This window comes from Tinamus guttatus, unplaced genomic scaffold (genome assembly GCF_059628265.1).
Source record: "Tinamus guttatus ecotype Peru unplaced genomic scaffold, ASM5962826v1 Tinamus_guttatus_pri_ptg000098l, whole genome shotgun sequence".
Taxonomy (NCBI): domain Eukaryota; kingdom Metazoa; phylum Chordata; class Aves; order Tinamiformes; family Tinamidae; genus Tinamus; species Tinamus guttatus.
This window is the reverse complement of record NW_028288632.1, coordinates 242,360-263,821: the sequence shown is the minus strand read 5'-3', so window position 1 is coordinate 263,821 and position 21,462 is coordinate 242,360. Positions and strand designations below refer to the sequence as shown.

The following is a 21,462-nucleotide window of genomic DNA, read 5'->3' as shown; positions in this document are numbered from 1 at the left end:
CAAGATTTTTGCTGGTAGGGACTGTTCCACAGTGCAGTTTTGTCAGGTAGTTGTTGCTCATAAAAACTTGTTATGCCTTTCACAAGTTTCTTTGTCATATTTTAATATATCAGTGTATAAAAAAACTTTTATATTTAAGAGTGGTAGATTTTCTTTTGGGTAGCACCTCAGGCTTTAGCCAGTGATTCCTGTGCCTAAATGTCTGTGTACCTGTTGAAGTTAAAACAAACCAACTCGCTTGTCTAAATTTGAGAAATGCGGAGCATGCTACAACACAAGTCAAATAGACTCGATGTTATTGATTTAATTCATACTAAATCTTACTCCTATACTGTATGGAAATAGTGGGAAAGCAATTAATGGTTTGCTGGGATGAACATGAGAAACAAAGTCTCAAAAAAGGAATAAAATGTTTTATTTGTACAATGCAATTTGTAAGATAATTAAATATTACTTTTTCCGTCTCTTAGATGATGAAGCATGCCTGGGACAATTATAGGCAATATGGATGGGGACATAATGAGCTCAAACCAATTGCCAGGAAAGGACATTCCACCAACATATTTGGTAGGTTGTATGTTCTATTTCAAGTATTTCTGCCTGTACCCTCTGCACAAGCTTCATAGTAAACTTTGCTTCACATTTCAAAATAATTACATTAGAACAAAAAAATGTATCAGTTGTTTGGTGATAATTTAATAAATTGCTGAACTGTTCTTTGTGGAAAGTATGTTCTTAAAGTTGTGAAGCTTAAACTGAGTCTGTGCTACACACACTACATTTTGATACACAGGTAAATATTGCCACCGTATTCCATTAGGGATGCTATAAACTTTTAAAAAAAGACTTCTCTATATTTTCCTGTTTAATCTCTTGAAAATATGATACAAGGCAAAAAGGATGTGCAAGATACCAAAAAGCAGCAAGGAACAAGATCAATTTTGATGTAAGTTGCTTTAGAAAAATCGGGTATGATAAAGTGATGTTGTTACTTATTGTGTGAATTAAGGATCCTAAATATATAGATTGGAGTGAAAGAAAGAGATGCAAAACTCAAAATGTAGAGTTTTGTGAATGGTGAAGGTTCCAAAGAAATTCGATAAGTGAGAATGTTTGAGCAATGGAATGTGAATATGATCGTTGTAAATGACTTTGAATAGAAAGGAGGTAAATCAAGGAGTAAATAGCCTGTGTTTGTATACATATGATCAGATTAGATAATTGAATAGGCTTTTCTTCCTTAAAATGAGGGTGATCTGGAGCTGTACTGCTTTTGTTAGTTGGCAAGGTAGATGCACTGGAGTAGAACAAATAGAGTTGCAGCTGGTGCATGGCCTTGCACTGTATGTGCTCCTTGAGCTAGAAAAGAATCCATGATTTTTTTTTTTCCCCCACTTCTGTAAGACTGACAGTCTGAAAAAACTGGTTGTAGCTGTTGGAAGACTAAGCCCTGAAGGTTCCTTATGCTCATCCTCTTACATTAAAAAAAAAAAAAAGCCTCAATTACTAACATCAAAGTTTAGCCTGGATTGATCCTAAGTGCCCAGCACCTCAGAAAACTTAGCCATAGAGTTCATGAGGGTGTTTTTTGAAATGTACATAGCACAACTGTTCTGTGACTCTTTTTTTTTTATATATGTGTGGGGAACAGGAGGCATTTTTATTTCTCTTCAGGTTTTCATACTGTATTCATCATCTTTGTGGTGTTTGAGCAAGGCACAAATTTGTCATAACCACTTTTTATATCAAAAATGTCTGTGACTTTACTGTGTATACCCTAAATATGTTAATAGTGATTATGAAAGTCTTCATTTGAAGCAAACAGTATTACTTGTATCTTCTCAGGTAGTTAATGATCTGTGAGGTTGGCTGTCATTGTGATTAGTATTTACTTTCTTTGTTTTGCTTTAAATCTTGAACCTCTTTCATTTGGATAGCAAAAGTAGAGAAGTGTCTTTTTTTCTGCTAGGTGGTTGAACCTAGAATAAATTATTTTGATTCAAATGAAAATGTTAACCTTTCGTTTTCATGTGTAGGGAAAAGGTGAACTTTTAGTGGGAATTCATTCCAAAAAAAGAGCTGAAGTACTTGCTTTAAAAGTATCTTAGAGAAGTTTTGATTTTTTTTTTAATCTGTCACTTCCCTGTTGCCCTTAAATTTTATCTTTAAACCATTCTCGTATCTTTCCAAATTAACAAGGATGCCCCCTGAGCAGAATGCTCGTTTGTGTATTTACAAATAAGGGGACTCCCACACAGTCTGGTTGAAGAGCAGGACAAAGGGAGCAGGGAGACGAGCTAAGCCATGAGTGAGTGAGACAAAAGAGTATATGCCAAGAGTTGGGGCCCTTTACAAATAAGGGAAATAGGGCAATTCCCCCACATTCTTCAGCAAGGGGGACAAAGGAGTCAGGTGACCTTAGGTGAGAACAGATGGTGGGAGGCAGGAGTTCGGTGTAGGTGGGCCAGGAAGGCTGTAACTTCTGAGTACCTTGGCCAATGGGGAAAAGGAGAGGGCGTCCCTTGGTCGGGAAATTAGGATAAAAGGGGGGCTGCGTCCCCCAGCAATTCAAGACACCCCACAGGGATATGCCCAGTGGACTCTCGCTTTATATGAATAAAGTTTTAGGACTCCTCTCATTCCTTTTTGGACATTCAGTTCTCGACATTGAGATTTTCTGCACACCCCCAACTATATTTTTCAGCAAAGACTTTATTGCATGGTGACTGTCAACCTTTTAAAAATAAATAAAGTACCTGTTGGACCTGAGGTAGAGAGGAGAACTTAAACCAGGTTCCTACCGCTGCTCTAGAGAAGGAGTGAGATCCTCTAAGAAGATTAAAATTTTCTGTGATATTTTTAAAAGGAAATGATCTCCTGCTGCAAGGACACCTGTTTAAATTCTTCAGAGAGTAATTTCATCTCTTCCACTGCCCTATCTGCAACAAGCACTGCACCTTTGCTGCAAACAGACCCTTCTGAATCTGGCATTATGTTTGCTTTTGTTCATGCCTTTTATTTTATGATTACTTTAGTTCTAGAACTTGCCTTGTTACTCTTTAGCGTGGTGTGAAAGATGGTTTTTGTCTTACTTCTTCATGTTCCCTTCTAAAGAGATTGGTGGGTCGGGTGGTGTCAGGACAAGGCAGGAAAAGGAGCAAGTCAGCATGCTCAGGAGAAAGAGGGTTCCAGGATAGAGGAGGAATTGGAAGAGTAAAATACAAGAGTGGGAAGGATGCTGCCAACATTGTGTTGTTCAAGGAAATAGTGTGAGATGTCTGAGCAGAACAGGGAGCCACAGGCTTTTGCTTGGCAGACAGGAAGGCGCTTCATAGAGTTCTCTGTGTAGCTTGCAACCCGGAAAGCCTCTGAGTTGCTGAGCTGCAACAAAAAAAAAAAATACTGAGATGTGTCTGTTTATAAACTCTCTTTGTTTCTAGTCTGTTATGTTCACTTTACATAGTAATTTTTTTTTGGAAAGGTGAAATTTGTTCTAATATGCAGAATTTTAAAAGCCTGAGGAGCAGAGGGAGATGCTATAACACAGAGAACTGGATCTCCCTCAGAAGCTCTGACAAACTTCGGTCCCTTTACACCGGGATGTGTGCAAGTACAGCACTATTATCAGTCACGTTTCTAGCAAGTGTTAATAAAAACTCGAGGGCTCTAATTTTTAGATAGATGTATTTTGGGGGAGTGCTAGGGAACACTACAAAGTACAGATGCCACATATGATTTCTTCCCAGTGCTGATGAGATGATGTCCCTGTTTTTTAATCAAGGAAATGCTTTCTGAATCAATTAAGTTATGTTATGTGTTGGCACAGAGACATGTAAAATGGCTGGTGTAGTAGTCTTTTAATCAGAATTAGTGATACCTGCATACTATAAAACACTAATGATAGTAAATTTAGGGAAGATTTCAACACTAGATTACAGCAATTTTTAAAATGTATAAGACAGAGACCTTTCATTCTGTTCCTTTTGAACACCAATACACCCATAGTTGTACATTATGTAGTTGGAAAATTGCTATGGGGTCCACCCCTTTTTTGAGACTGCGGTTTGACTTGAGACTTTGATTTGTACAAAATCTAGATTACAAGAGTGGAAGAGACTTTCCAGGTCAGTTCTAGTTTCTGTTTCAAATATTGTTAGATTGTATAATCCCTTCCTTCTCCGTTCCTGCTGTGAGATTTTGAAATAGCTTTGCAAGTGTAACATTGATAAAACTGGTACAGTTTAAATGAATTGATCGACTGTGTGTGTGTGTATATAATGTATATATTGTGTATATGTGAGTATATATAATGTATAAAATACATACATACACATCTATAAACAAAATTGTTCTCATATAAGTATGGTCCTGCATCCTAAATACTTTTTTCTTTCTGCTGTTAATGATTAATTGTAAGGAATCGTATTGCCTTTCAGTTTTGGATTTGCATAGTTGAAACAAACCGTGGTTATATTTCTCCTATTCTTTGATAAGATAGGCTTTCTGTTCCTATGATCATTCTAATTTCTCTGTCTTGTTTTCCATCTTAATTTGTTGCTCTGGGGAATGGGTGAGCAGAACTCTTCCTAGATGATTCTTCCTTATTATTTTGCCTATTGGCACTGCTTACAGTTCTATTGGAAACACCTCTTTAGTGGGATTCAGTGCTGGTGTTTTTGTTCTATTGGAAACACCTCTTTAGTGGGATTCAGTGCTGGTGTTTTTGTTTTCTCTAGCTTTGTGTCATTCGAAATTTGTGGCCTCCCTTTATCTTTATCCTTGGGTCCTATTATTTCTGTTTTCTTTGAGATATTGAATTTAGGTCTTACAGTGAAAATCTTTAATGTTCACCTGTGTTGTCTTGTCGTTTTTGCTAAGACATTATGCTGCTTAATTAGCCAAGAATAATCTTAGATTAGCCTTGGTCCGTAACCCAGATTCATGCTGAAATTAGAATTTTCCATTATATGGAAGGAAAGCATTTTTCTAATGTTTGTTTTCAATGTGCCTGATGCAGTGCTTTTAAGTAATTTTCAGTTACAACTCTCATCTACTTAGTCTCTCTGCCCTGCCTGCTTGTTTTTAATATGTCTCCTAATGCATTTAGATCTGGAGAAATCCGGAGGACCTTCTACTTCTTCGTCCTTGTTTAGCATGCTTATCCTTCGTAGCTTTAGCATTTCTGACTGAGTGAAATTGCAGACTTTCTCCCAGTTCAAGTGTCTGATCATATTTCAGCAGCTCTGTTGGCCAGTTCCCTCAGTGTTTGTCCTATTAAAATCCAGACATTATATTGTGTCATTTAATTATTAACAAAATCATGTTATGTTTCCTCTGTTCAAGGCTGTTTTGTAGGAACAACTTTTCCATTATGTCCTCCCTATTTACTGAGTCTAAAATAGAACCCAGTGAGTGTTGATTTGGTGGCTAGTTGTTTGTTGCTGGGAGGGGAGTGGGAGAAGAAATGGTTGCTCTTGGACCAAGGGTTATCTCTACTGCATTGTTATTCCTAGGACTTTACAAGTCCATGTTTGCCTGAGTTTGCACTACTCCCGGTGGTATTGTCTTTACAGAAGCATTACAGAGTTTTCTTTTTGCAAAACTGATGCTCTTTTTCTAAAAAAGCTGCTCAGCAGAATCTGTTTTTGTTGTTCATCTCAAAGATTCTTTCTACTGTTAATGTGCAGTCTCTTGTACTTCTATTTCATGTGATTCAACAAGGAGAAGGTACTGCTATTGACAGTGCATCTTTTTGGCTGCATGAATCTTCTGGAAACTAGGTTACAGCTAATTCTCAAGTGAAGAAAACATGATTAAATGCAGAAGGCAAATAAGCTGTTAATCTTCACTGTGAGGCTCCATTTTCGCCTACCAAATAGAGTATATCCATATTTATGCTAAGAAGATCAGTGTTCCCAGCATGGTAAGGTTTAGCAGTGTTCAGGCTGGGGGAAGAAAAGGGGAGAGAGGTGGTCTCTGCTGCTCTCCAAAGTCTTAAAAACATGTCCTTTAAATCTAAGGCAAGGGGGTAGACTTTGAAGCAAGGTGCTCTGCATCTTGCTGCTGCATGCTAGCAAGAACACTGGTGGCCTAACCCAGTCTGTAGCTTGACTTCTGTTACAAAACCTGGTGAGGTTACCTTAATGGACGTGCAGCTTCGTTTGTAAACTCTTGCCAGACTTTTACAGAGATGTTTGATGTGGTGGATCTAAATTGTGAAGTAGAGCCTGCTAAGAGCATTGCCTGTCAAACCATGTAGTCAGTCTTTGGATATAATCTGGAGTAATACCTCTCCCAATGCTTGGCCAAGGCATTTGTAGTATGGTGCTGCTTTGGAAAAGTATGTGGGAATTTATGGGTTTTAAAGATATTCACTTATAAAGGTTCATACTGTATGTCACCTATAGCTTCAGGCTTCTGCCCCTCTTCCCCCCACCAAACACACGCACACCTTTTTGTGGCAGTGAGACAAAGGTCTGTGTTAATGAAGCAGGGTAATAACTTGCTTCTGCTGATTTTGAAAGCTGCCTGTTTTTGAAAGTGCTGCTGTTATTAAGATAGGTTGTTTATTCCTGTCTTTTAAGATAAAATAAATTTTCCAAAGGGGAGGAGAAAGAATAGCAGAGAGAGAAGGTACAACTTTCTATTTACTTTTAACATTGATAGCTGCTGCAAACATCAGAGCTGCATAAGCTAAGAAGAAAGAAGAACAAACAAACTCTGGACTATTTAAGTTGCTGGAACTGTTTGATTGCTTCAAGTCATTATTACAGAAGTGGAGTTGGGTGGGGGTCTAGGTCAGGTCCTCATTAGAATACAAAAAGTGAAAAGACAAGTCTGCTGGCAAGTGGTTTGTGTAAGATAATGAGCAAGTATGAGAAACACAGAGGTTACATAGAAAGTTTCCAAGGTTTAACTAAAGCCAGAGTAGCTGATGATATTGCCAGCTTCCCTTGCTGTAATCCGATCCAGCTGGGATCACTTTCGAGGATCAGAATGACCAAGTCTGTCTGTCCCTGCCGCTGTTTGATGACTGCCTATGTGAACAGCTTCTTACGGAAACACCCTTAAAATTAATCAGTCCAGATATGCTTGGAGATTATCCAAGGACTTGGATAGTCCAAGGACTCTCCACCATGTGTATTTGTGACAGCTTTAAATTCAGTATCTTAAGAACTCCTCAATGTGGCAAATGTGGAGCACAGCAATGATGGAGACGTAGTGACACAGAGCTACTTAACTCAGTGGTTGGAGAGAGCTAGAAGAGGTAAAAGGCAGAGACACTGGAGATGACAAGACAGAGTTGTGTAGGATGAGTCAGCTGTTGGACCCTGCTCAAAGACCAGAAGTTGCTCACCCCAGCTAGGAAAAGATATACGAGTCCAGATGTAGATGGGCTAGACACAGTGTCGTCTGCCATAAGGAAAATTCCTTAACAGTGAGGGTGACGGAGCACTAGAACAGGTTGCCCAGAGAGCTTATGGAATCTTCTTCTCTGGAGATCTTCAAAACCTGCTTGGATGCAGTCCTGTGCCACGTGCTTTAGGTGACCCTGCCTGTGCAGGGGTGTTGGACTGGATGATCTCTAGAGGTCCCTTCCAACCTTAATGAATCTGTGGTTCTGTGTGGTTCTGTAGTAGCGCATGATCCCTTATTGTGAGTTAAACTGAGCATTTTTTTTTCTGAAATTTTTTTTTTCTGAAACTGTTTATTGGAGAGGGTGATTGACTTTAATAAAACAGAAAGATAAAACACAACCTCAGGCAACTCAGAACATGGGCCTCTGCAAAAACTAGAATACATTGCCTTGAATCTTACCTGATGCCTTCTGAAATTGTGTTCTGAAATGTAATTCATAATTCATCCCTCTCTTTTTTTTTTTTCTTTGTTTGGTAATCTTAAACCACCTAAAAATACTAGAGAAGGAGTTTGCAAATGAATCTCTCTCTCAAGTAATTTAAAGATTCTTAAAATGTTTGGAGGTCGTTTTCCCAGAGTATTTGGAAAACAGTTCACTACTATGAAAAAAGCTTTGTCAGGAGAAGTGAACCAAAGTAATGCAACAAATAGTTGCAAAATTACATGCCTGCCTGTAGTACTAGCAGTAGTTTGTGTCCAGACTTTGGATGCATTCTGTCTAGAGATGAGCTGCATTATGTGATGATGATCTGATATACGAATACATGTGTAAACGAACAGGCATGTCTATGTGTGTTTCTGGTGATGAGAAGATCCCCCCTGTGAAGTAATGGCCCAGGCTTCCAGTTGTTATAGCGCATGCAGACATGTCCATTCTTATGGACAGAGATTTAACAAATCAGCTATTACCTAATATTCTGTCATTCTAGGCTGCATGGGCAGTGCATCCAGGCCTCTCCTTTTCCTCTATCTTGCATGCCATGCAAATGGCCTGGTCTCCCATGCTGACGTGGGAGTAGTCGTTCTCTGAAGTCCCACAGAGCAAATGTGTCCATTAGGCTGTAAGGGCAGGTGGCTGCTGTGAGATGAGCTGAGGCACAGTTTATTTTTACAGCCACCTTTGGCAAATATCATACAACTTGGGGGTGTAATGCTATTTCTTTATCAGGTTTGTTATCTGTAAAGAAAGCGAGTATTTCCCTGCATATGCTACAAGAAACTGTTTTTGTAGCTGTTTTTAAAATTACCCTGCAAAAATACTCGTTAGTTCAGTAGATGACTTTTGTCATGTTTTGTTGTAACAGTTACTGGTCTGCTTGAACTGTGTCATCTGAGTACCTGTGAACTTGAAAAGTCAAAGGACATAACTGAGTATCAAGGTGTAGAGTTTCATCATTTTTCTTGTTTGTTTTGGACTGCCCAATAACCCACACATTTGCAAATGAGATGGAGATAAATAGTGTGTCTTTACTGGGGAGAATTTAGATACTGTACTCAAAAGTAAAGATTCGGGGGTTCACTTTTGAAAATATGGTTAAAAGTTTCTGATGTTATGTTACTGTAAAATCCTAATGAAGAAAGGGCCAAAGGAAACAACTTCTCATCAGGCATTTTTTCCATGTCCGTGTTTTCAGCCTCTGAGTCTACATAGAACATAAATGAAAGGGAGAAAGGAATGAGAGGTATGTGTATAAACAAATATGCTCTTGATTCCACTGACCTTTTTGGTGAAAGAAATATTTCGTGGACAGAAATTCTGTCTGAACTGTATACTTGCAAATGACCTGCATGATTGTCTTTTTTTTTTTTTTCCCTGGCAAATGAAAGGAAGAAGAAAATCCATCCACACTAGCTAGGAAGGAAATGTAATTTCATAATGCAAGTTGAAGCTCAGTTTTGGGTTTAGTTGTTTCAATAGTAAATTAAACTGGCCTTAGGAATAGACATATAGTTGGGCATATACAGCTATCTACATTGCAAAATCAGTAACAAGTAGCTATATTGAGAAAATTGTGAACATTTTATGTATATTGAATGTGCAAGTGTGTATTTGCTTTCCTCCAGCAACAAATTTTGGAAAGACAGCTGTCATTAAGTATGCAATTCTAAATAATTGAAGCCTTATTTGATAGTGCAAGAAAAGTTGCGTCAAGTCAAAGGAAAGATCAAGATAGAATCATTACTGTATCCAGAAATTGCTAAAAGTGGGAGCCGAGAGAGCAGACAAAAAGAACAGGACACACAACGTAACCGAGTTTTTCTCAGAATACTCAGGCTTACAAAAGTGTGTGCAGCATTGGTGCTTCTGGAGCGAGACACAGTAGGGTTTAGGCAATAACATTCAGTTTGTCTTTCCATGATTTTGTCCAGTCTGTTCTTGACTCTTGAGATAATCCACAATATCCTGTTACAAAGGATTCACAGCTTGATGATCATATTGTGTGGAGAGCAGTTTTTGTCTGTTTTAAATGGAAAAGGTCTTGGTCAATAAATCACTTCTCTCTCTCTCTCTCTCTATTTTTTCTCACACATCGTTTCTACCCTTCTATTTATCTTTCACATGCTTCTACTGCTTTTATTGCTTTGGGAGGAAAACTAGAAGCTTGTTTTCTGTTTTGCTATGGTTCTTTTTTGAGTAAGTGGGTTTGGGGTCTCTCTTGGCTGCTTATGCTGTCTAGAAACTTGCTATGAAGTGGCTCTTCTGCGTTTGGTAATTACCCTTCTTTTTCAAAGTGCAGATGCTGTAGTGCATACAGCATTTTCAGATGATTTATAAAGGTGTGGAATAGCATGTGCCTAAGCATCCATCTCTATAGGATTCCTCTAGTGATTTCCCTTATCAATGACAGTTGGCTATTTATACTTACCCCCTTTCTGTCTTTTAACCATTTTTTCATCTCTATGAGAATGGCTGCTTCTTATCCTCAGGCAGCTTGGTTTTCTCATTCTTTTTTTTTTTTTGAGGCAAGTTCTCATGTACTCTCGGGATGTGTTGTCTGTCCATATGCTTATTGTCTCCTTCAGAAGACACTAACACTGAAGCTACAACATGACTTCCCTTTCAAGTGGTTTGACTTTTCCTCAGTTCATCTGATTTAAAACTGTCTTCTGATTTATTCTGCTAGTTGGCAAGCAGTATTTTGCAAACACCAGTGCTTTGCCTCATTGAAGTTGGTGTTTATTCAGCGTGTAGTTCTCTAAAACTCTCAGAAGAATGGGTGAAGAACAGAACTAAGCACTCAACATAATATTGTGTTCTGCTTTTTTAACTGGTCTAAGATGTTGCTTTTTTATGGATACTTAAAGACTAACTTGTATTTTTTAGCTGGGCAAATAATTTTGAGCTGCTTATTTTCACAGTGGAATTAAACTACTCATAGCTTAATTCATTTTCTTAAATATTATCTTGATCCTTTTAGGCCATTAAGTTATTTTATAGGGGATATCCTTCAAAATTGAAAACTTTATTTATAGATCCTCATTACAGATAAAGAATACTGCACTGATATTATTTTGCTATCAGTTTTCATGTTGTGTATTTTTCTACCAGGGCAGTAATTGTGGATCACATTAAGAAATTCTCTTGCTGCATAAGAAAACTTCAATTCTTTGTATCTTTTTAGGTAGAAATTCCTCTATTTTCTTTAGAACAGTAAGGTTATGCTCAGTCTGCATGTTTCAGCCACTCATAAGCTGGTCAGGCCAGAATGTCAGTAATAAGAATATTCATTTATTAAACTGCAAATTTACTCTCAGGCAGAGTTTAGTAACTTCATTGCCGGATTAAAACAGTTGAAGGTGTGAAAAATAATAACTCTTAATTATGGATCTTGGGCACATACCCATCATCAGATTACTCTGGCAGGAGTGGTAGTCCTCTGTCAGATGCTTCAAATGGTCTGACTGAGCAGAAACTTAACTGCAGTCTTGAGTTGGCTCCTCCAGACTTCAGTCCTCTTAGGTTCTCTTTGAAGAGCAATTCCCATACCTGGATGTATTGGTAATCAAAGTCTGCAGTTTGGCTTCAGTAGAAGCTGTTTGTGGTAGCTGTTGGCCTATCCAGAGCTCTGCAAAAACAAAACTACAATACCTGTACTATTTTTGCTATGCAAAAGCTGTTTGAATCTTTACAATGTTGTCTGTTAGTAGGATCTTTCCAGCAGTAGGATTGCTTTTTTGAAAGTAAAGGCACTTTCCTTTCATCCAGATATCAGGTCCCTACACATAGAATCATAGAATCATTATGGTTGGAAAGACCTTAAGAATCGAGTCCAGCCATAAGCCCTTCAACATCCTGCCTGTTAAACCATGTCCCTAAGTGCCTGATTTACATGTTTGTTGAGCACTGCCAGAAATGGTAACTCCACCACTTCTTTGGGCAGCCTGCTCCAATGCTTGACTGCTCTTTTCCTGCAGAATTTTTTCCTAATATCTACCCTGAATGGTCTCTGGTGCAGCTTGAGGCCATTTCCTCTTGTCCTATTTTTGGTAGTTCTTTTGGAGAAGAGACTGACCCGTGCCTCACTACAACCTCCTTTCAGGTAGTTGCAGAGAGTGATAAGGTCTCCCCTGAGCCTCCTCTTCTCCAGACTAAATAATCCCAGCTCCTTCAGCTGTTCTTTTTAAGGTCTGTGCTCCCGCCCCTTCACCAGCCTCGTTGCCCTTCTTTGGACACACTCCAGCACCTCCGTGTCTTTCTTGTAGTGAGGGGCTCAAAACTGAACACAGTATTCGAGGTGCAGCCTCTGCAGTGCCAAGTACAGGGGACCGATTACTTCGCTGGTCCTGCTGGCTACACTGTTCCTGACACAAGCCAGGAAACTGTAGGCCTTCTTGGCCACCTGGGCACACTGCTGGCTCATGTTCAGCCAGCCCCAGATCATTTTCTGTCACACAGCTCTCCAGACACCCTGCCCCAAGCCTGTAGTACTGTGTGGGGTTGTTGTGACTGAAGTCACAACAGGTGCAGTACTTGGCCTTGTTGAACCCCATATATTTGGTCTCAGCCCACATATCCAGCCTGTCCAGATCCCTCTGTAGAGCCTTCTACGCTCAAGCAGATCAACTCTTCCTCCCATCTTGCCATCATCTGCAAACTTGTTGAGGGGGCACTCCATCCCCTCATCCAGATCATCGATAAAGATATTAGAGGACTTTCCCCAGCACTGATCCCTGGGGAACACTGCTTGTGACCAGTCATCAGATGGATTTAACTCCTTTCACCACGACTCTCTGGACCTGGCCATCCAGCCAGTCTTTGACCCAGCAAAGTGTCCACCTGTGTAAGGCGTGAAGTGACAGCTTCTCCAGGAGAAGGCAGTGGGAGACTGCATCAAAGGGCTTTACAAAGTCTCAGTAGACCATGTCCACAGCCTTTCCGTCATCCACTAGACAGGTCACCTGGTCATAGAAGGAGATCAGGTTCAGGCCTGTAGTTCCCCGGATCCTCCATCTGACCCTTCTTGTAGATGGGCATCATGTTGGCCAGTCTCCAGTCATCTGGGACCTCCCCTGTTGACCAGGACAGCTGATAGATGATGGAGAGCAGCTTGGCGAGCACTTCTGCCAGCTCCCTCAGAACCCTGGGGTAGATTCCATGTGGCCCCATAGACGTGTGAGTGTCCAGGTGGAGTAGCAGGTCACTGAGTGTTTCTTCCTGAATTATGGGGCCTTCTTCTGCTCTCCATAGGTGTCTTCTCCCAGCTCAGGGGGTCACGTACCTTGAGGAGAACTGTTCTGGGTGTTAAAGACTGAGGCAAAGAAGGCATTAAGTATCTCAGCCTTATCCTCATCCTTGGTGACAATGTTCTCTGTCACTTCCTATAAAGGATGGAGATTCTCCTTGGCCCTCCTTTTCTTGCTAATGTATTTGTAGAAACATGTTTTGTATTCTTTTATAGCAGTGGCCAGACTGAGTTCCAACCAAGCTTTCGCCTTTCTCATTTTCTCCCTACATGCCCTAGCAACTTCCTTGTACTCTTCCTGATTTGCCTGCCCCTTCTTCCAAAGGTGGTAAACTTTCTTTGTTTCCCCAAGTCTCAGCAAAAGTTCCCTATTCAGTCAGGGTGGTCTTCTTCCTCTCCAGCTCATCTTTTGGCGCACGGGAACGGCCTGCTCCTGCACCTTTAAGATTTCCCTCTTGAGAAAAGTCCAGCCTTCCTGGACCCCTTTGCTTTTCAGGACCTAGAGTTCTAACTGTTTAATGCTTATGAATAGAAATTAACTTTCTATGGTAAAAATAGATTGTTTCCATAGCAGGGCTGCCTTGGTATGGAAATATTTCCTATCTGTATGATACAAAAACATTTTTATTTAATAGCAGCAAAAATGCTCTTACTATACCCAACTAACCTTTCTTCCTTAAGTAGTCTTTCCAGTTTTTATAGCTCTCAGGGAGGCATAGTTAGTCATGGTGTCTGTACGTTCTTGGTATGATTGTAAAGGGACTCACGAGCGTCCCACTTTTGGGGCTTTCATATTCTCTCTTTTCAACCAGCTAATAAAACATTTCCTTTAGGTCACAGTGTAATACAGATGGGTAGAAAGATTGTATGTATAGTATGTATCCACTATTGTGTAAGACTTTTCCCAGAGGTTGAGTGACCTCATGTAAATATTTCTGCTTGGCTGGTTGTCTTGGCTTGTGTTGTTGCAGTTGCAATTTGACCTACAGGTGCATTTTGAAAATGAGGTATCTGCCCTTCAAGTCTGGGCAACTGTGTTCTAACTAACTGAAGATTTTTGTGTAAAGAGTTGTAAAAAAGGCATCATGTGGATCCACACCTTGCGTTTCATCAGTCCTTGGGATCAGAAGCAAATATCGATAGGAAACTCCTTTATCAGTCTTCTTGTGTTAGAGTACAGGGAAACAGAGGCTGAAAGGCAAAGAAAACGATTGCTTTCTATAGTTGTAGTTATTTGAAATCCATTGGCCTAATAATTTATATTTTTGCCTTCTCTTCTGAGCTTTATCTTCGGCTCAGCCCTCAGCTGGGGTAATGAGACCCTGAAGGAAGCGTTATTCAGAAGTAGTAATGAGATTTGTGCATGGTACACAGCTATTGAAGGAAAGGAGTCTGTATCGATAACAACTTGAATAAACGAAGTGTCTGCGAAGTGTACCTATTTAGTGATTGCTCTTCAACTTAGAGTGCAAGACTTAACTGACATGCAATTTAATTTGTCATCTTGTTTTTTATTTCTCATGTGTCTCATCTTTGCAGTCTTTTCTGATCTTATTTGGTTAAATTACTTCACATATTTTCTTTAGTACCTCACTACTCTGTCACTCTGTTTTCACAGAATAAATGCCAAAAACAATCTTGTAGCTGGTATCATACTTTGTGAATCTGAATTTTTAACTTTATATTATAATGGAAAGGGGCTATTTCTTCTTGTCATACTCCTTTTTGTCGTGGAACATATGACAAAAATTTTAATGCCCCCCTTTTCCCCCTTATACCTTAGTCGTATTCGGGATTTTTTTTTGAAGCTATAAGTCATTCAGTTCTTCATGTAGCACTTTGATATATTTAAAAAATTGTAGATAGACCATTTTTCATTCAGTGATCTTGCTGATAACATATATTGATAAGATTTGTTAGATAATCCAGACAGCAAAGAGAATGTATTTGCTATCAAATGAGGAAATTATTTGACTATTTTTGCGAAACTGAAGTCTGCCTAAATATCAGTCTACCACTTAATATTTTGCAGTCCTTTGGAATGATACTTTTGCTTAGTGAGCAAATCCATGATTTTGTTAATCGTGTAGCTATTTCACACTTAAATTTCTTCTAGTAGCTCATGATGGATATTCTGTTTTATTTGGAAAAATGAGTATTACACTCATTAGGCAAACTTCGTTTAGTTTGGAACTCAGTCAACCAGAACTGTAATTAAGTGGAGGAGAAACTTCCTAGCCTGACATTTGCAAAAGGGAGCCCTGTTGGAATTGGTCATTATCTTCTGCAACATGCCCAGCTGAGCCTTTGCAGTGAATAGAGGCAGCCCCTGGGAGGAGTGCTTTGAGCCAGAAGGTTATTTTCTTTTGTAATTTAATTGTTGCATAGCCTTTTTCTTTTTTAATACAGTGAGAGATCTGTTCTCCTCTGTGTTCTGAGAAATAATAGTTTAGATTGGTTGAGGAGCTAGTAAGCTGTGTTTACTCTTGCTAGCTAGTATGTCATTGTTTATAGTTAGTTTATTACCTTTCAGAGGACACCTTAAGTGCTTTAAGTCCATGAAGACTACCCTCTTTAAGACAAAATTTATAGATCTTAGCACGGCTGTGAAATGAAAACGCTCTTTATCGATAGCAAATCATTTCGCTGTGATCCAAATCATTCAGTCTAAAGTTATGATGACAGGAGGGAGAAATATTAACTGTCTGTCCAAGTGTTAGTGTAGGCCAGTGACCTTATACATGTAAGGTATCTTTCATATTTCATTTTACATGTTGCCTAAATGGCTGTTCAGTTCATTTTAAGATGGAGGAAAGCAGCTATAACAGCTTTATTGACTCTTCTGGTAAGGTTGTGAACTTCTGAAGACAGTTCAGCAGATGTTGTGCATATTTAGGGACAAATTAAGAATAACTTTCTCTCCATACAAACACCTAGAGTCCTGCAAGAAAGAAGCTGAGAGCAAGTAATAAAGGTGAATGAGATGGATACTTTTTGAGCATGGTCTTGGAAGCAACATGGCAGCATGTTCTAGGTGACCCTGCCTGTGCAGGAGGGTTGGACCAGATGATCTCCAAAGGTCCCTTCCAACCTTAAGCATTCTGTGATGCTGTGAAGTAATGCCCTTTGAAACTCTCACCCAACTTAGTGTAATCATGCCTCCCTCGAAACATGGGGCAGCCATTGTTTTCTCTCATCCTCTAAGTTGTTCTGTGTCCAACTCTACTGTTTATTCTTGGACCTGTATTGTTTCATCACCTTGGAATACATCAGGAAACCATAGTGTTTTTGGTAGATTCTGTGAAGATCTCCAAATTCGAGCTACTGTGACTCTTTGTGTTTCAGTCTCTGATTGTGTGTGCCTGTTGGAGTCATGACACAACAAATCATCATTGGCATTTGTGTTTTTGTTTCTCTTCTTTCGTGTTTCTTCGCAAAGAGTGCATAAAGACATTGCATAAATTTTTATTTTCCAAGTGATTCTTGCAGAGCTGGAAAATAGATATTCCCATGCCCAATATGTTGCTGAATTCACTGATGGGCGCTTTAATGTTTGCTTCTGCGATCTAGAAAAGCATGTATGCTAGCACAGTGGTGACTGAACTTTTTGTCTTTTCATGAGAGGGGAATGAACCCACCCCTGTACAATGTCCTTTTCTCCCTCTCTGCACATTACAGAATATGAGAGCTTTGTAGTTTTGGCTGGGCTTAAGCTTAAATGTTCTTGTTTTTTTGAAACTGTTAAGACACAGGACAGCCACCACACTTCTCAGAATCTCTGAAGCTCCCTGTTTATTGATCCAAACACCTTGTGTTTTGGTCTGCTTTCCATGTTTTTTAAGTGGCAAATTACTGACATATCATAGATGTGAAAAGGTAGGAAGTAGCTGGCTATTTTAGTTCTAATTCAAGTGTGATCTGCTTTTGTACAAATGATGGGATGGGACTAATCTATGTAAGTTTTAGTATGTACTTCCCAACCTTACAGTACTTATGTTGTGCAATGAATCCATTTTTCGAGAATTATAAATATGCCTGGTGGCCAGTTTGCTAACAAATATGTGTTCTAATTAATCTTAACAAATATATCATGCCCTGACATGTACTTTTGAATATTTTTAATGAACAAAATGGACTTACGGCTTTTCATATCCAATTCAAATCCATTAAGAACAAAAGCATACCTCTTTTTGAGGAAATTGTTTAATTTGTTGCAAAAAACGTTGTATTTAATTCTTATTATTCAGGGAATTAATCCCTGAAAATGGAATTAAGTTTCCATGTAAGTATCAGTAATTTAAGGGCTTAATAACAGTTGGAGTGGTAAAATAATTCAGTTATTATTCTTGAGGTGAAAAAAAAAACTCTAAACATGTAAAACTTGCATTTGAATAAATAGAAGGAACCTAAGCAGCAAGACTGTCTCTCTTGTACAAACCAGTGAGGTAATCATCAGTCAGCTAAATTGCTGCTGTTTCAAGTGAATGCCATTTTATGGTCATGCATCACTTGTTTTTACTTGGCTTAAGATGCTGCACTTCATATTATGATAGGTATTTATGAGCGCCTTCTCATTTTGGGACTGTGACTTTGTTAATGAGGCCAAGCCAGGGCATCCCTGCTCATTAGCTTCTGTAGTAAATGTTAGGAGATACTAGGCATTACTGCAAATATTGATCATTTTATTTTGTGTATATTACACTTTTTTGTTCCTAAATATCTAATAGCCTCTTGAAACTAGATGTGTTTGCCTTTTTTTTTCTTTTCTTTTTTTTTTTTTCCTGTTGTCCTAAAGTGGAGTTGCTTATGTTCGATAGGTGAGCAGATGACGAGAACTTTTCCATCTTTAGTTTCTTTCTCTGCCGGGAATCTAACTGGTAGCAGCGTCTGAAGCTTTAAAAAAGAAGTGAGATCCTCTTTTGGAGCTTCTAATTCATTGCTCATTTTGGCTATTGCTTGTACTGTTTGTCTCTGTAGCAGCTTTGCTTTGTTTTTCTTGGTTTATTTGCTTTTGATGTTTAAGAAAGATAATGAAATGGTCACTTGTAATAGAAATACTTTTTCTCCCCCTACTCCCTGCCATCCCTTTTAGGTAACTCACAGATGGGTGCTACCATAGTAGATGCATTAGATACTCTTTATATCATGGGGCTTCATGATGAATTCAGAGAAGGACAAGAGTGGATTGACAAAAATCTTGATTTCAGTGTGGTGAGTAGAACCTGTCCTGATATTTTTCCTAGTCCTTTCCACTGTGTTCCTCCTGAGGAGAGCTGGAAGAAGGCTCTCAGATGGAGAGAAAACTTATTCAAAATATCAGAAGTTCTTTCAGTAAACTTGCCATTTACAGAAGTTCTCTGTGTTTAGAACTTTCTGTACTTTGAAAAAGAACGCTTTTAATTAAGATATGGATTATTATTGGATAAGGAAAGAAAAGTGGTCCATGAGAAACAACAGTGCCTCTGCAGAAGAAATGAAGGTAAAGTCTAATAAAAAGATCAGACTTCAGGAGCTGATAGTAGCAGCAAGTTTTATTCCCATTTTTCCCAAACCATGATATATACATTTTTTAACATTGTAAGCTACGTGTTTTCTTCCACTGTGTTACTAAGATGCCTTAATAGTAAGGCAGAATGCCATTTGAGTGTCCTTTGTTTGTCCGTGGCTTCAAAGTCAATCAGAAGAATTTTCTAGTTGGTTGTATGGTGTCTGGTACCAGGACATTTTTTCTTGTCTACAGAGTTCATTAATGTTAAATAGGAGAAATGACTCTGTTTTGTTCTTATGAGGGGTCCTGGTTCTAATGTGGGGATTATTTCATAAACTGTGTGACAGAATTTATATCTCAATCCTTGGCCTTGTCCTATGGCTCCAAAAAGACTTTTACATTCAGTAATGCACAACATTGGGGTTGAACAGATGCTAATTTTTTTCTTATTTTAAATCCTACATTTCAGAAAGGATTTGTCTTGTTTCGTACATAGACTATCTCACAAACACTACCAAATTTCTCCTTTCTCCTTCCCCATGCTCCCCCTTGATACCACCAGATACAGCCTAAAACTGAAGACTCTGCCTATGTCAGAGGCAGCGTAGGCATAAAGGAAAAAATGTAACTATGGACTGGTTTGCTTCCTTGTTTTGTTTTGAACTAAAGCAATCTCAATATGAATATGTAGGGTTAATCCTGTGCACGTGGAAAAAAAAATTTGCTTGGCCCACTGGGTTTGAATTGTAGCTTCCTGTGTATAAGAAAATATTCCTGGAAGTTAATGAGTTCTGTCATTAATATGAACCTTATATTAAGTAGAAACAAATTCTTCTTAAAAATTGTTCTTACTGTTCCTTTGGGATGATTTTTACTGAGAAATAGAAGTCATTGGTTTCATTATATATTTTTGCTCATGTTATTTATGGCTTTAATAGGTATTAAATGGAATCACATATTGCGTTGTTATTTTCCATATGTATTTTTCACTAAAATCGTATTTTTTAGTTATTTCAAACTTTAGACTTCCAAGCATAAAGAGTATTTAACATTTAAAATGTTCATCTAGTTGCTGAGATAGGTAGTACATTGTTCTGGGATATGTGCCTGATACTACTATAAGTGCCAAAGAAAATATAGTGTGGAAGGGAAAATACTGGTAAGTATCATGTTAACTGCATGCTAACTGCTAGAACAGCTTGTCCAGTGTAACTGCAGGTCTCTTTTCTCGATAAAAGGAAAGCAGCATGCCTTATCTTTGAGTCTTTATTAAAATACATATTTCAGTGTTTATTGGATTGAATAATTTGAAGTTTGTGGGAGAGACACGGAGTATACACAGGCGAAGAAATGAATGGGGGTCAGCAGGGCACTATTTAGCACTATATAAAACTATATATATCTTCTCTTAATTTTTCAAAACAGGTAAACCCAAAAATACACTAGTGAATTTAGCCCAAGTATATTAAAATGGAGGGAGGCAGTAATACCTTTTAAGCTTTTGAGTTTCTCAGTGGTTTGTGTTGCATATTGTCATAATATTAAATATATGAAGGCTTTTCTTTCTTTAAAAAGAAAGAATTAAAATGGAGCTGAATTTTGGATTATACAGGGGTAAATCAGGGGAAGAAAGCACATCACAAGAATTCTCTAATTATGCTTCTACTCTACATTTAAACCCAGAAAATTCACAGGAATGCTTAAATATATATATAAAAATAAGGTATGCTCAATTACGGGTGTATGGTCTTTGTCCATACACCAAAGAACTGGCAGTTTGTGATAGTAATATAATTGGAGAGCAGGAGAAAAACTAATTTGATTGGGTCTACTTGCTTCTCTAGACGTTCTCCTTGCTGTCATGAACATGTACACAGGAATACCAGTATGTGTCTAGATAGTGGCACAGGGCAAACCCCTGCATGCTTATTTGCTGTGGATATTTACTTTCTTCTACTACCTTGTGATTTGTTTTTTGTTGCTGGACTAGGGATCTTGCTAAATATTTACTATTTTTTTTTAAGCTTTATTATGTATTTATTTATTTTCCCCTCTTACAGAATTCTGAAGTGTCTGTTTTTGAGGTCAATATTCGCTTCATTGGTGGTCTTCTGGCAGCATACTACCTTTCAGGACAGGAGGTAAGGAAGCTGGAAAGTATCAGTGAGGTTTCGTGTTGTCTAGCAGATAAAGGTTGCATGTGCAATCTTTTTTAGAATCATGGTTTCTCCACAGCTGCAAACTAATTTTACAAGCTTGTTTCTGTGCAGCTCTAAGCTAATTAGAAACCCTTTATAAGAACACTGAAAAACTTCTTAAAGTGTATTCATAGGATGCCCCCTTTAGTCTGAAATATTAAGTCCCTAGATTTTAGTGCCAACAATAACTCATTTTATCTACAACAGTAGAAATAATAGTTTTGTCACTTGTCCTGCAAGGCTGTGGGTTTGCCTCACAAAAGTCTTAGAAAATATTCTTGATTTCTTATTGACAATTTGAAAAATAACAGGTCAAATTAATCCCACTTTTGAAATGCCTATTAAAGGATCTTGAGATTTAATACTTCAGAGTGCTTACCCAAATGCATGCCTATATTAAAAGGGTGCATATACCCAAACACTTGTGATCATTGACTACTTTAGTCTAGTAGTATCATTGCTGTGATCTTGTTTCCCATTGCCCCTTATACTTTAGTAAGGATGGAACCCAACACAGCCTGCAGATTAAGTCAAGGTTTTTCTCATGTTTTAACAGCTAGTTGTCTTTTGGTTGATATATTGATATATTGCCATTGATATATTGGCTGGACTCAGCCATATATCATGGGTTTGATTCTTTTAAAGGTGTTCATGCTTCTCGCCTCCCTTGGTT

General features: G+C 38.5%; 1 protein-coding gene across 1 annotated transcript in view; it reads left to right on the top strand.

Moving 5' to 3' along the window:
- Window positions 1-21,462, top strand: part of LOC104576499 (mannosyl-oligosaccharide 1,2-alpha-mannosidase IB) — a 115,960-nt gene that overhangs the window by 33,938 nt on the left and 60,560 nt on the right. The window contains exons 3-5 of the mRNA XM_010223881.2: window positions 471-567; window positions 18,196-18,314; window positions 20,652-20,732. Of these exons, the coding sequence (XP_010222183.1) occupies window positions 471-567; window positions 18,196-18,314; window positions 20,652-20,732 (297 nt within the window). The remainder of the gene's footprint in view (window positions 1-470; window positions 568-18,195; window positions 18,315-20,651; window positions 20,733-21,462) is intronic.